We start from the raw sequence: 16,595 nt of genomic DNA on the forward strand, positions 1-16,595 counted from the left end.
GGAGAAGGTAATACAATGGATTTTGGTTGGCCTGGGGAATTTCGAAGAGGGTCCCATGGTTGGTACAACTATTAGGGATGCAAAAGAAAACAAAGATGAGTACACATCTCTATTTCTATTTGACTTCAAGCTTTCATTATGGAACACCAGAGGAACTTCAACAAAAGTAAATCAAACTGAAATTACTTTCTGGAAAGAGGCAAATCATTTATACTTATCTCAATTTTCATGATAAAAGATATGAAAGTTACCCTGTAACAAACCTTGATTATGTACCTAGGACCCTGAAACCCAAGGGTCTGCTTCCTTTCTTGCTCCAGGCATTTCCATTAAAAGTTGATGGTAACTTTGGTTTAAATGAGCTTTATGGAGCACAAAGCAGAAGGAGAGCATGTCCCCTCTTTGCTACTTGGGGAAGAATGGCTACATGGGGAAACAACACTATTTTTAAAGTACTCATTAAAGTTTCTTTTGCAGCAAGATTATTTTCCTTCCTGGGAAGAACATCATTTCCCTGACAAATTGCCAAAATCTACATAGTGTGGGGAAATGGTCTTGCTGAGTTGGCATCTTTAAGCTGACAGCAGATACTTTATTAAGCACTGAGGATGTACTTCAAATTATGCCACATTTCATATTGGGTACACACAGTGTGTTCTCTGGCCTTTTTTAAATTTAAAAATGGAGGTATTCTAAACTGCACTTCTAAATTAAAGTTTTTCGAAGCTTGGAAATTAAGAGCACAAAGAAAAATAAAATCCCTTATACCTCCACCATGCATATATAACTAACATTTTAAGTGTATTATTTCTTTCAAAAATTTAATATATAGATTTTTCTCTCATCCATAGTCAAATATAATATAACATTGAGGGTTTATTCCAGCTTGTCATGTACACATTTTCCATCTCTTTATTGTCTATGTAACTGTACAATATGGCTACATGATACTTAATTGAGAGGATAATACTGAAGTCAATCATTTCCCTGTAATAGACTTTTAGGCTAATGCCTTTCTAATTAATATGATTATGTTCATAATGAACATTTATAATAAGCCCTGATGTAAACACTTGTGTGCACAGTCTTTTTTTGTACTTAGAATTATTTCTGGTGCAGTTATTATCCCACCAAACTCCTTTTACCTGCTGGCTTCTCATGGCTCACACACAACCATTTCCCTCAGAGGACTGTTCTTCATCTCCTGGGGGCATGTCTGGAGAAATAGGCTATTTTTGTGAAGGATGGAAGTCATGATTAATGGGGAATTGTTGAAAGAGCTGGACATGTTTAACTTAGAAAAGACAAGTGATGGAGTTTTGTCATGATAACTTAGCTATAAGTTGTAACTTTATTGTAACTCGAAAGAGTTAAGATTAAGAAAACGTTTACTAGTTAAGATGAGCATCCTAATTGTGGGGGCTGTACAAAACTGGAATGGGCTGCTTGGTGTGGCATTAGATTAATTCTGTCATTGGAAATATTTAATTACTGAACAGAATACTGGAGAAACTTTGAGTTACAGTGATCTCTTCCAGCATTTAATTCCTTGATCCTTTAAGCATCATTGCCAATGCTGTCATTCTGTTTCAATATTGACTTCCACATTCATTCCCTCTAGTAGTTGTGAATTAAAAAACACAAGAAGAGTTGACCTAGTGGAAGAGGAGGAAAGGATTAGAAAACCAATGTAGTGCATTGGGAATTGTGGAGGAAAGGTCCTCCATGGGAACTGATATATAACCAGTTAAAAACAATGCTCTTCTCAGAAGACTGTTGATCCTCTATGAGAGAGAGTAACTCTACTGTGTTTGTCAGACCTTGGCATCTTACCTCTAAGCTTATTTAGCAGAACTCCCACCCTGTGACCAATGACAAGCATTTGTAAAGCAAGTGGAAGATGAAAGTGCAGAGGTGGCTACAGAACAGACACATGACCCCAAGGTGGCACTGGGTTAGTTTTAGTCTCATAAATACACAATTCCATGCAAGTATAATTTTGTCAGTTTGGATGATGAGCTTTACTTCTGGTTCCCCAAAAGGATTCTCAACACCTGAAATAGATGTGATTGCCACTTTTCCAGTGATGTACGCAACAGGGGAAAAGTGAGTTTTCTTTTTTAAACACTTGTGAGAGTGTCTACTTCATTCTTGTTATTTACCTAGCTCTTCATAAGCTCCCTCTGTGTTTATACTGATGCATTTAGATTGTGCCATTTTTGTTTTAATGCATGTAGGAAGGCTGTGATGTCCCTTTCCTCACTCAGGTAATGGCTTTGTTCCCATAGACATCTCTTTCTGACCTTCAGATTTCTGTGTTATTTTTTCCCCCAGCTGATAGAGGTCATGTCTCTGTTGCTGTTAATATCTAGTGCTCTGCTACTGCAAAAAAAAAAAATCAGGTCTTAGAAAGTTACACTTTTTACTTTAATAGAAAATGCTTATATTAAAATATGTCATTTTAAAAGGTCTATAGGTCCTTGGAAGCTTCCTGAACTTCACTCTTAACTCTGAAAAAAATGTGGGGCTATTTGTAGAAGTTATAAGGCATCTGACATTCCAAGACTATTAGTCCAGGGAATGTAACTTATTTATTTTCTTTAAGAACATTACTTAATAGTTATTATTAAAATATCAGTGTGCTATTTCATTTTCCACTTACTGTCATATTCAGAAAAGCTGTTTTTTTGGTGCTAGGAATTGGATCCAGGGCTTTGTGTGTGCTAGACAAGCACTCTATCACAGAGTTACATCCCCATCCCTTGATGTTTTGAGATAGGGTCTCCTTATATAGCTCGGGTTGGCCTTGAACTTGTGATTCTTTGCCTCTGCTTTCTGACTACTGGAATTATAGGTGTGTGCTACCACACCGGCTAATGAATCTCTCTTTGAAGACTTAAGGATCCTTCAACATTGTACCTGTTGGTGCTCACTTCAGTTTTGGAATTGGCAACAGCCTGGGAATTTTTAAAAATTTTATAAAAGCATAATGTCAATAGGGTAAGTAGAAAGAAAATAGGTATATAAGAAAGTTTGTAAAAAATAGAGTTTTGCAATGTTTAATATTTGGAGGTGAGACTTTACTTGAGAATCAATTTTCCATAAATGTTTGAGGATTTTGGTTTCCTTAGACCAATTCTTCATTCATTATAACCTTAGTATATTATAATCCATTATTAGGATAGAATCTACCCTACTGCACATTTTTTGCTTATTTAATTCCTTTATTTATTTAGTACTTACTGGGCCTAGATTTTGGGCTATAAGCTAGGAATACAAGGTGGAGAAAGTAGGACCTATTACATCAAATGACAGACTCTTATTTGGGTACTTCAGAGGCCACAGGAATATTGGCAAAGCTGTTGAAAGTGAATATATCTTCAATAAGCTAGTATCCCAAGAAAATAATTTTGTTCACGATAGTAACAAAACCACAGACAAGTCCTTCTCTGAGCTACCTCTAGTGAACTATGCTATGTTACTGGAAATCTTGGTGGTTTCTTTGCCTTCTTCTGAAGCTTTTGGGTATCTACGTAGCTCAGAACTACTTTACGTAGTTGCAAAGGAGAGCATACTCAGAAATGCTTTTCCATTCTATAATTCTTCTCTGGACCTTTCCCCTCCCTAAACCCACTTTTCTGCCTTCACAACTAAAAGTGAAAGATTTAGCATTTTTTCCAGAGTGGAATAGTTTTAAAGACTCTAGTAAATAGTTTTAATGAACTGTGTATAACAGTAATATCATTTCACAGAAAAGATCCATCCTATTGTTGTTTAATTAAAATCTTTCTGCTGATGGAAAGTTCTCTCTCTGGTGTTTTGTTTAATGCGTTCATGATGCATCTGTCGGGCTTCCCTTGCTAGAGATATCTTTCATTATAATCCACTTATCTAAGTTTGTAATTAAGCTTCTAAATGTAAAATTTCCACTGGCAAATTGCCAAGATACCTGGTGTACTTTTGTTCTTCCATGAGAGAAATCACTCTTTGAAAATTTTGGTTTTGTGTTTTGGCCAGTTTATCATTTTAAAAGCATTTGTGGGTGCTGTTGGTGGGAATGTAAATTGAGTCAGACACTATGGGAAAGAGATTCCTCAGATAATCAAAAATAGAATTAGTATATGACCCAGCAATCTCAGTCCTTGTTATATATCCAAAGAAAACAAAATCAACATATTAAAGAGATACTTGTACTTCCATGTTTATTGCAGCATTATTCTCAATAGCCAAGATATGGAATCAAATGTGATACCCATAAACAGATGAATAAATAAGGGAAATGTGGCATGTATACACAATATATTATTTGGCCAGAAAATGAATGAAATCTTGCAATTTAGAGTAACGTGGATAGACTGGAGGGCACTATGTTAAGTGAAATGAGCCATGTACAGAAAGAAAATTCCACATATTCTTACATATATATGAAAGGGAAAAGGGTTGAATTCACAGAAGCAGAGATTGGAATGTGGTGATCAGAAAGAAAAGTAAGGAGTCAGGATAGAAAGGTGTTGGGTAAAGGGTACCAAAGTAAACTAGGCAGAAGAAATAAGTTCTAGAGTTCTACAGCACAGTAGGGTGATTATACTTTCCAACAGTTTATTAGGTATTTTATAAATAACTAGATGAGAGGAATTGGAAGGTTCCTAATACAAAGCAATGATCAATATTTAAGGAGATGGATATGCCAATAACCCTGATTTGATGATCATACATTGTATACCTGTATTGAATTATGACATACCTCATAAATACAACTATTAAAATCATTTGTTTATGCACACACACTTTAATAGTGTGACATGGTATTGTATTGAAGATGAAGAGTAGGTTTTTATTTATTATCATCAGTTTCTGCCTGTTCTTTTTTGATTTCTGTTTTGCTTCTGTGGTGCTTGGGATCAAACCCAAGGGCTTGCATATGCTAAGCTAGTGCTCTACAACCAAACTATATCTCAGCTCTTTTGCCTATTCCTTTGAAAATGCTGGTAGGTACTATTGACTAAATAAATGTATTGCAGTTTTAAGGTAAGAAAATGGTAAATGAAATATACGTCATATTAAATGTCTTCAGGCTGCATCAATTTGTTTAAGATATCTACACACACACACACACACACACACACACACAGACATCCTCAAAGATGCTACTTGAAATAATATAATCTGTCTTCCATTGGTTATGCATGTCATTCTTACTTCCCTTGTGGTTTATACAATAGAAAAAGAATCTAAAAACTACCTTTTGCATTTCAATTTAATTTGGAATGTTTTCTTTCAGCTATCATTCTGCTGTTGGGAGTAGGAATGATGCAAGGTGAAAGTAAATTCTGCCAGATCTTCTGAATCTAATGAGTAACTTATTAATGATCCATGTGCAACCATAATAAATGAAAACTTATAAAAGATAATGGAAGAGACTGCTTGAACATTTTATAGGTTTATAAGCATGTTATTATTTTCATGTCACCTGTGGACACATTCTTCAATGAATTCCTTTGCAACAGTAGATGCATAATTAATCAAGAGAACACACAGCTGTATTTATAGTTTTACTGGATAATTGTACTGACATTAAATATTTAGATTCTTATACTATAGAAAATATTAATGAGTAATTAAGTATTTTTTAATTTTAAAGGTTGAGCATTTGAAAAGAGGATATTATCTTGTTCACACAGTCTAGTTATCTTGAATTCTTATAAAGCTCTTTAGAGTAACTGTTAAATATGAGCCCACAAAAATCATTCACCCTCTGTATATCACATATATGTGTATAAGATAATTACATATATAATCTCACTCTCTCTCTATATATATATATATATATATGAAATTTGATAAAGAGAAATTATGAAATTTTTACAGCACTTTCCAGTGGGAAAAACTATAGGCTGAAATGATTAGGTATTTATTTTATTTATTAAAATATCTACAGAAGATGTCATATCCATATTCTTATTCTTTCTAGAAAGTAAGGTTTTCCGATGGAGTGCATTTTCTTTTTATAACTAACCTAAGCTCTTTTGTGCCTATGTTATGTTTCTATATTATTCCTACCTTGTTAAAAATGATACATCTACTTGAGGATTTTAAAAGTGTAGGCAATATATGACTTTTCCATTCCTCTGATTTTTGGTGGGTAGTAGAGTAAGATATTTATAACTTATTTACAAAGTAAGAGTAATTGTCAGCTACTTCAGGGTTGTGTGTAACTACTAAATTAACTTCAGTAACCACAGAGGAGAGAATTAGAGACTCAACCCAGGATACATTCTCAAAGATACCAAGTTTGCTATTGGCCCGTGTGAAACCAGATTAGTGGATGGATTGATTTGCAGATGCGAGGGGAAGATAAGATTTCATTATGACTTCTGAACTTCTGGTCTGTAGAGTGTAACACCATGATTGAGATAGGAGAGAACTGGGCTGTGGGCTACATGGGGAAGCAAAGAGACCAGCTTTCTATGTTATGTGAAAGTTACCTATCAGATATGTATGTGGAGATGTTTAGTGGTAATTCGGACGTATGAGATCAGGGAAGAAGTCAGAGCTAGAGATATGGGAATGAATACGGAGAAATGGGAATTATGATGGATGATATTAAAGCTGTGTGACCAAATAAAATCACTTTATAGTGACAGCAAAGCTAGGAGACATAAGGAATGTGAAGACAAAATCAGAGCCATGCCAACTTAGGAGCCAAAAGGAAGAGGAGGTCATAATGTTAGGGATGGAGACTGAAAAGAGGTAGCCAGTAAAAAATTTAAAAAAAAAAAAAAGAATTTTTGTCTTTACTTCAAGTGCAGAAAGTGATTAAGAAGGATTAGTGGAAGATTTTAGCAACAACTAAGGAATAATGAGATGATGCTAGACTTTCCATGAGGTTAGGACAAGCTGTTCTAAAAATATAAGAGTGTGTCTATGATACCTTTGAATGAAGGATGGTGTGGCAATGGATAGAAAAAAGTTACAAAAATATGTTCTTTTTTGTGTTTGCATGTGTTCATTTTTTGTGTTCTTCCTTTAATCTCTGCTTATATGAGAAAATTTGTTGTCATGGGGGTAGGGAAACTGAGGCAGCTTACCTGAAAATTGTTCTCTTTCTTTGGTAAGGGGCCCCATATCCCCCAATGAGAACAAATCTGCTGATACGGCTTCCTTAAATGAAATTTCCATCATAAATGAAATGCCCCCTTTTTTATGTAATAGCACTTATGAAAATGACATCAGATAACGATACTTTCTTGGAGAAGTACATTTCTTACCTGGAGAAGTCAAGATGGGGAATAAACAACCTCAGTTTGGTAGAACAAAGGTTAGCCATGTTCATACTCAGCAAGACATTTCAATGTGTTTGAGGAGTTGTATTTAATTTGTAGACATCATAGCAAGAGACACATTCAGACAAATTGATGTTTATCACTAGATCCTCTTCCCCTACTGACATAGACACTAACAGCTTATATAACAGAAAGTAGACAAAAAGTGGCTTCAAGCAAAAGGGTTTGTTTTTCTTACAAAACAGACAGTCTAGGTGTTCACAATCTAGAGCAGTATCTCGGGCTGCACAACTGCATCTGATTCTCAAGGTCTTCTGTGTTTCCACTCCTTTGCTCTTAGGGGATGGGGTTCGCCCCTGTGGTCTCAGAATGACTCTGGCACCTCTTGGCATTATATCTTTGTTTTGTGGGAAAAGGACGAATGGCAAAGGACCATCCATTCTTTCTATTTTTATTGGAATGAGGGAGGTCTCCATATCTTTGACACTTTTACCTACAAATCATTGGCCAGTATCATGTTGTATGGTTCATTTAGTGACAAGCAAATCTGGGAATGTGACTTTTCTCTTTATAACAGATCATGAGGGCATTCTAAAAAAGCTGTAGTTCTAGAAGAAAGGAATAATATAGTACTCTATGCTGCCACTATCAAGTTGTATTTTTGGTGTCAGAAAAGCTATTTTGTGCCTGCTTTCTATCTGTTATGATTTCTGAAAAAGCTTGTTCAGAGATAGGTAAAATATTTGTGTCAACTTTTTGTGGAATTTTATGACTTCGTTACATGTTGCAAACCTCTTACAATTATTACTACAACAAACCAAATACAAAGTGATTATATATTTTTATGGTTTGCATCCATGTACCACCCACTTACATTTGACATCATTAAAATTCTTTACTTAGCTGAAGAACGTGTCTGGCTAGAGTCTGTGGAGTTAGGTACATAGCAGACAGTTAAAAAGGCTGGAGAGGTTACTAAACATCATGCCATTGAGAGGCCAGAGGTCACTCTCTCATAAAATAGAGATGATAATGCCTGTTTTCTCCTTCACAGGGTCAGTGTGAATCTTTAATGATGCTTTTGGTACAGAGTGCTCTTAGCTCTTCAGACATATGGCCCAATGTCACAAGATTGGGAGGTTGAAAAATCATCTCTTACTTCTTTGCTGCAGGCAGGGTTGTGTTTGATGTGTTCCTTAAATATAGCTGTAGAGAGAGTTCTGAATGCTAGAAGAACAATGACAATAGGAATATTGACAACCTCTTAGTGAGCACTTGCTCTTGGGCAGGCACTCATCTATACATTTTCTAACTATTATTTTATTCCATCTTTCCTCCACTAAGGGTTATGGATGACTGTCCTTATGTTATATGCAGTTGAGGACTCTCAGGGGTTGAGGTTGTCAGGTGATAAGCTGGGCTTTACCATAAGTGATGTAGTAAACAGGGGACTGTGGTAACAGATGGTTTGGTGACCCAGCTTCCGAAGAAACCTTGGAATAATTATTTAATATATTTAATGACTATTCTTTATTGCAGAAAAGAGGAGAAAATGCTCACAAGATTATTGTGAGGATTAAGTGAAATGATATGTAGCTTGCCTTGAACAAACTGATGAGAGAACCCACAGTGTTGAAAAGGCTCTGTGTTTTGGGGGACATGAAAAACTGCTCATGTTTTTTTTTTCTTTTATTATTCATATGTGCATGCAAGGCTTGGGTCATTTCTCCCCCTGCCCCCACCCCTCCCTTACCACCCACTCCGCCCCCTCCCTCTCCCCCAACCCCCTCAATACCCAGCAGAAACTATTTTGCCCTTATTTCTAATTTTGTTGTAGAGAGAGTATAAGCCATAATAGGAAGGGACAAGGGTTTTTGCTGGTTGAGATAAGGATAGCTATACAGGGCATTGACTCACATTGATTTCCTGTGCATGTGTGTTACCTTCTAGGTTAATTCTTTTTGATCTAACCTTTTCTCTAGTTCCTGGTCCCCTTTTCCTATTGGCCTCAGTTGCTTTTAAGGTATCTGCTTTAGTTTCTCTGCATTAAGGGCAACAAATGCTACCTAATTTTTTAGGTGTCTTACTTATCTTCACCCCTCCCTTGTGTGCTCTTGCTTTTATCATGTGCTCAAAGTCCAATCCCATTGTTGTGTTTGCCCTTGATCTAATGTCCACATATGAGGGAGAACATACGATTTTTGGTCTTTCGGGCCAGGCTAACCTCACTCAGAATGATGTTCTCCAATTCCATCCATTTACCAGCGAATGATAACATTTCATTCTTCTTCATGGCTGCATAAAATTCCATTGTGTATAGATGCCACATTTTCTTAATCCATTCGTCAGTGGTGGGGCATCTTGGCTGTTTCCATAACTTGGCTATTGTGAATAGTGCCGCAATAAACATGGGTATGAAGGTGCCTCTGGAATAACCTGTGTCACAGTCTTTTGGGTATATCCCCAAGAGTGGTATTGCTGGATCAAATGGTAGATCAATGTCTAGCTTTTTAAGTAGCCTCCAAATTTTTTTCCAGAGTGGTTGTACTAGTTTACATTCCCACCAACAGTAAAACTGCTCATGTTAATATTGAGTTATAATATTAGTCTCTCTTGTTTCAGAGGAAGGTCATTGAGGTCACTTTCAAATGACATATTACCTTTGTGACCTCAGCTTTTCACTTTATTCTCTATGCCTCAGCTTCCTTACCTCTAAAATGGGGAACAATATGAATAACCACTTCACAGGACTGTGGAGAGTGTTAAATGCAGTATTTAGGTCAGTATCATGTATATAGTAGCTAATGGTAAGTATAGCATGGAAGATGAAATAAAATGCACAACAAATAATCTGCTAATTGGCTATCTTAACAGAGTGATCTTCTCTGCACACTTACCATGAGATGGCACTATGGAGATACACATCATCACAGTTTGCTTTTCTGCCATTCATTGCTGTTCCTTTAGGCTGAAAGCAAGTTGGAATGGTTTCTATGTTATTTTTTAAGTTTGGTACCTTTTAAATATTCAAGGACTTCACTGATAAGAATGTATTTTAAGGAAAATGAAATGTATATGAAGACTAGGGCACATTTTTCATAGTTTGAATGGCTTTTAAATGATTAGAAAACTGAGGCTAAAAGAAGAAATTGTGCTTTTATTTCTCTTAGTTTTCATAAGTTTAGAGCTCACCTTGCAAATACATTTTGGATGCTGAGACATATAGTAAGCAAGTTGGTTTAGAAATTCAATGACCTTCATGATTTAAATTATTCATGTCATTATGGGTAGCCACCTCTAGCATGATGTATTTTATCATAGTTAAAGCCTGTTTTTCGTTTGTGCTATACAGAGGGGTAGAATCTCTAATTGTTTCTTGTCCTCTCATTTTCTTTCTTTATAGTGAATTTTGTGTGGCTTCTCAAGTTACAGTTGTAAGAATGACGCTCAGTGTTTTCCAAAGAATAATTTAACGAGTTTCAAGCATTTGGTGGGAAAAAAGACAACATGGTTTAGTGGAATAAGACAAATCTGTGCTGAAATTCCATCTTGCACTTTCTATAAGCTCAGCAGAGTCTCATTCTATGTAGCCTGACTGATGGAGGAAGCTCCATCAAAGCTTGTTTCCTATTCTCTTCCCTCAAGTTTCTTGGGTAAAGGGAAGTAATGAGTTAAAGTGTTAAAGGCAACATAAATACCAAAATTTTTTTTTTTTTTTTTTTTTTTTTTTTTTGCATTTAGGTAGCTTTATTGCAAGGGGCATTACTGCAGACTGCGAAAGGGAAGGTGACGCAGGTGGAATCAGACCCCCTGCCTCTCATAGGAAGAGAACAAAAGAGCCCAAAGCCAGTTACACAGCAGCCTGGGCTCAAAAACATAGACATCCTGTTACATAAGTGCACTTTGGAGGAAGCTCCATCAAAGCTTGTTTCCTATTCTCTTCCCTCAAGTTTCTTGGGTAAAGGGAAGTAATGAGTTAAAGTGTTAAAGGCAACATAAATACCAAAATTTTTTGGATGTTTTTAGGATTAAGGTTGTGTGGCATCCTAAACTGAGATCTTTTGGTCATTCTCTAAGATCTGTTTAGGATTTCTTTTTGTTCAAGATCCAGCTTAGATTTTCTAATGGTACCATGCCTTGTTAGTCAGTGATAGCTAGGAGATCTGGTGACCACAGACATCTAGGGGCCTGTAAGCCACTCTGCCCAGGGATCTTTCATTCTGAATGTTGAGTCCTGACCTAGGTAATACTGAAGGCAATAAAAATCTCTTTGCAGAATCAGTATGAGGGGGCTTTAAGATGACAAGAAGGGCTATGAGGAGACTGAGGCTCATAGTAACCTGTGTTAAACCAGTATTATGTTTTCAAGTAAAATCCAAAGATTGATGTGAAATTCAAAATATTTATATGTGAATCCTTGCCTAATTATTCTGGCTCCTGTGTGGTCTTATCAGAACTCATCATCTTTTTAAATCATTTTTTGGCTTTCTAACTACAGCTGTTGGCTTTCTACCTACAGCTGTTTGGCATATAGCAAATAAGCTTTTGGTCCTCCTTTTATTTAGTTTACATTTTAATGACAAATATATTTTAATATATGCTAGAATCGTATCTCCTACTAATGAGAATGGAGAAATTCATCTATACCCTAGGGATTTTGTGTCATGAAAAGGAGTGGCCTAGTAGCTGGTCTGCTAGGTAATTAATTAACTTTGGTAATAATAATTTAGGATTATCTACCCTAAAACACAATCATCATTTTCATCAAATGCCCTCTAACATTGACTTAAATCTCTCATTATACAGAAGGCTAGTTCATTTACTTTCCCAGGGGCATGTTTTTCAACTTTGTAGGATTTGCCAGAAAGTTATATTGTATCATGGGGGCAATATGTAGATTGTTTTCTACTGCCTCAATAGAATAATTGGTGTTGATGCCTTATGAAAAATGTCCAGAATTAAGTATTTTTGTCAAATGTATATTATGCAGAATTAATCACCCATTTGTGTGTATGTCTGTGTGTGTGCAGGTGACAGAGAGAGGAAGAGAGCGAGAGAAGGAGAGAGAAAGAGAGAGAGAGAGAGAGAGAGAGAGAGGGAGAGAGAGAGAGAGAATTCTATGTTGGTTGTCATGGCTTGAATCTGACTTCCAGCAGAAGTGTCCATTGAGACAAAAGACTAGGCCGACTTCAAAATGCTATGGTAGAGTCAGGTGTGGTGGTGCACACCTCTAATCCTTGCATTTGGGAAGTGGAGGTAGGAGGATTGGGAGTTCCAAGCCAGTCAGGGATATACAGTGACACTTTGTCTGAAAAAAAAATATGGTACAATTCCCATTGCTTCTTAATAAGCATGTGTATTTGCCATTGGTCTAGGGTGTGTGTGTCTGTGTGTACATACCCTTTTCTATCTAAGTGGTTAAAAAATCATAGACAGATGTTAACTTACACAGGAACATATGGATGGGAATTGAGATTCCAATGTTTCTAGCATGGAAAATGCTTCTTGATGATGCTGTGTGTCTATGAATCCTCATCTGTACAAGGGGGCTTGTATGTACCCCCTGCCAGGACTGCTGTCCACTGGGATTCTGGAAAAGGACTCATGGCTAGAACAATTCAGGCCTATAATAAACAGTAACTTCAAAGTATTTCTCCTTGAGGAGAGGCTTCACATAAAAATACCATATAAGCTAGCAATGGCCTTAGAATAAACTATAATTTAATATACAGGTTGCCCAACCCTCAGCAAATGCACTGCTGTGTTCAATCATACTCTTGGCTATTTGCACTAAGGAAATATGTCCAGATCAGTTCTCAAGGACAAATGTTTTAGAATTGTGCCTGGTAATATCCCAAACATTCTATGAAATCCTCTGATGAGCCACTCTTGGGGATAGTCAAGCAAGTGTACCTAATTTGATTTCAGCAAGAGCCCTTCACTCTTGGTATGTGATACAGAAATTCAAAGTAAAGCTTTTGGGTGCTTTCAAAGTATTCTGTTCATCTGTGAATTGAGGTAGGCCATCAGAGCTGTGTACTTCAACTTCATTGCTTGATTCCCCATAGGATTTTTACTGATTTGTACTTTGCCACTGTACCCTTTGAGTGTTGTTCTAGGAGTTCCTTAAGACTCTGCCACACACAACTTGCTGTGATCTGTTTTATTTGAACAAATGATGTGTTCAGTACACTGCTCAAATCATCTGTATTTATGAGGACTCATAGGGTGAATTCCATCAGCGTTTGGAACAGGGCAATGGATTCTCCTAGAAAAAAAAGGTCTGCAATTTAATCCTATGCATTTGAAGACTATGGAATGATAACAGCTGTCTTTTTCTTCTGCTACTAGGAAGCTCATAGTCAGATTTGCCACCTGTCTAGCAATTTTACAGGTCGATGTTTAGGGGCAATAACTTCTACCTTTGGTATTCATACTGTTCAATCCTTTTACCCTCCTATGCCTTCTTTACATATTCTTTTCATAATACATGTATTATGGTTAGGTTTTCTCAGCTCTTCTTAACTGTGATAGAATTTTGATATCTTTAAAAAACTTTACCTGGAGCTGGGGGTGTAGTTCAGTGGTAGAACATTTGACTTGCATGCACATGGCTCCTCCAGAACTACATCAAACAAACAGACAAATAAAATAAACCCAGATAAACAAAATTGTACTTGGATATTTAGCAGGCACATCAGACTTCATATATTCTACAGTAACTTCTTTTTATCTTCCCGTCCAAACCTGTCCCTCTTCCTGTCTCCCTTGTTTGGTACAGGGATCCCATTGGTTGAGTCATCTAACTTTGCAGTTTTCTGTCTTATTAAATCTCCTTTATCTTATATAGCACATCCATTTGTTACCCAAATCTTTTAAAGCTAGCTTCTGCTCTACTTCTCACGTCTCTCCTTATTTTTTAATAAGTTGCTGGATTGTTTCTCCTCCAAACTACTGTCATTTTCTCCAGCATCATCCTCTAGTTATCATTATGCACACTGATCTCAGTTATTTAAAAATAATTTGCTCTTCTATTATTCTTATTCTTACTATTATTTACAGCACCAAGCCCAAATCTCTCATGTGACATTCAAGGCTCTTTATAGTTTGATTCCCTGTCTATCTTCTAAATCTCATCTCCATCTATTCATCTCTCCCGGTTGTGTCTTTCACAGCAACCGCCCACCACCTAATCACCAGTCCCCAAACACAAAGTACATTTCAAGGCTTTGTTGTTTTCTCTGCCAGATGTGTCCTTCCTGACTCTTTTGAGCAAGTGTGGTTCCCTAAGGCCCTTCTCAGCAATTTGTGTGAGGTTTACCTCTTTTTCAACATAAAACTAGTTGCTTCATCCTCAATCTTCACATCCACTTTCTTTTATATTACTGCTAGAAAATTCCTTTCTCTCTTTTGGTTTGGTCTGTCTGCATGAACTTCTTAAAGAATTTGGCTGAGTAGAAGGGAGGGAATATACCAAGTGTTTGCCAATCTTGTTTTCTTTTTTTCGAGGTACTGGGATTTGAACTGAGGGCCTTCACCTTGAGCCACTCCACCAGTCTTATTTTTTTTTGAGATAGGGCTTCAAGAACTATTTGTCTGGGTTGATTTTGAACTGTAATCTTGATCTCTGCCTCCTGAGTAGCTAGGATTATAGGTATGAGCCACCAGCGCCTGGCTTTTGTTTCTTTTAAGAACAGAAGTAAACTTCACCAAGGGACTGCTGAGACTGTAGAATTGGTGATGGCTTCCATGGATAAATGTGGCTAATTAACTGCTGACTTTCAAATGGTGGTATTATATGTACTACCTTTGTGGTAATGGAACATTTGCAATACTATCATAATAAACACTTTTACAGTCAAAACGAGTTTTTCTAGTTTCCAAACAGAAAAAAAAAAAAATTACCTGACTTTCTTTCTTTGTTTTTTTTTTCTTTCTTTTAGGAATAAGCAAGTGAAGAGGCTAAAAAATCTGAAGAATGTTTCCAAAGGATAATCTGGCTGTTACTTGTTGGGTATGGAGGAGCATGAGGAAGCTGTTTTTATTGCTTTCTGTCTTGCTGTCCCTTGTAGCTCATTTGGAAGGCAAAAAGGATAATCAATTTATCTGGAAACCAGGTAAGAATGTCCTGGCTTCTCTTTTGTCATGTTGTCATTAATGAGAATATTCTTTCCATCTTTGTTCTTATTTGTGGAGTAGTGGAAAATACCAGAGAAGAAAAATAGACTGTTTTTCTTTATTATATAGCTTACATTGGATTTTCATTCTTGCCTAATTGTCACTGGAATCTGTGATGCTTGTTATCCTTCAGAATTTTCATGTTGTTGTCAATTAAAGTTATGATTTTCATAGTTATATCTACTTCTCCTTTGTCAAATATTTCATCACTGAGCAGCACATTTGTAGCAAAAATGACATCTGAATTGAACTGATACCCTCAGTTAAAATGCTTTGGATTAGTTCTGTGTATCTCTTTCCTTCAAGGTTCAAACTAGTTAGGTTTTTATTATTAAATACTTTCCAGCATAGATTCTGTACATCTGGTTCGAGAATGTGAAAACTTATCCTAAAAACTTTGCTCATTAATTGTGACTATAAAGTTACCAAAATGTATTTGGAGATCCTTAGCTATCTATCTTTATGCGTATGCATAAGTTTAGCTTGGGTTTGAAGGCTATATAAAACTTACGTTCTTCTCTAAATAGTGCCTTAATTGGCTGTGGAAAACATTTATTAAATTCAAAATTCCAAAGCCTAATAATTTATTAACTTTAATTATGAACCCAAAATATCTTGGCTCTTTGTGTCACTGGTTCTTTCCTTTCTTCTGGATTTTAATTCTTAAAGTTTCACAATCAGAGCACATAAAATACTTATTAATGTTTCAAGAGTCCATTCTTGCAAATACAGATAACTTATATATATATACTTAATATCTTAGAAGGAAAATATGATGTTGTAGAAGATCTATGATCCTCAGAGAGTTTTCATTTTGGTTTCATCATCTGTAAATTAAATAGACTGCCAACATATTGTCACCATGGAAATATGCATAAAAGTGATATTTATAATATTTAAGTGACTTTGCAGAAATGAAAGTGAATTATGCTTTAAAATATATTAAATATAAAAACTAGCACCATTAGAGGTACAGACTGGAGAGAATTTAATTGTGTTAAAGCCCCTACAAATTAATTGAATTGTGGGCTCCAATATCACATTAGTGATTTGCAACTTTTTTTCTTACAGTAGTTTTACTAAGCTTTGGAAATAGTTCTAAAAGTCAATACTGCATTTCTAAAGATGAGATTA

At 36.1% G+C, this 16,595-nt stretch overlaps 1 protein-coding gene across 1 annotated transcript in view; it reads left to right on the plus strand.

Annotated features, from left to right (window-relative positions):
- The window catches only part of Thsd7b (thrombospondin type 1 domain containing 7B), an 809,913-nt gene that overhangs the window by 97,227 nt on the left and 696,091 nt on the right, over positions 1-16,595 (plus strand). The window contains exon 2 of the mRNA XM_074070650.1: positions 15,227-15,400. Within this exon, the coding sequence (XP_073926751.1) occupies positions 15,262-15,400 (139 nt within the window). The 5' untranslated portion in view covers positions 15,227-15,261. The remainder of the gene's footprint in view (positions 1-15,226; positions 15,401-16,595) is intronic.

The sequence above is a fragment of the Castor canadensis genome, chromosome 4, assembly GCF_047511655.1.
Source record: "Castor canadensis chromosome 4, mCasCan1.hap1v2, whole genome shotgun sequence".
NCBI lineage: Eukaryota > Metazoa > Chordata > Mammalia > Rodentia > Castoridae > Castor > Castor canadensis.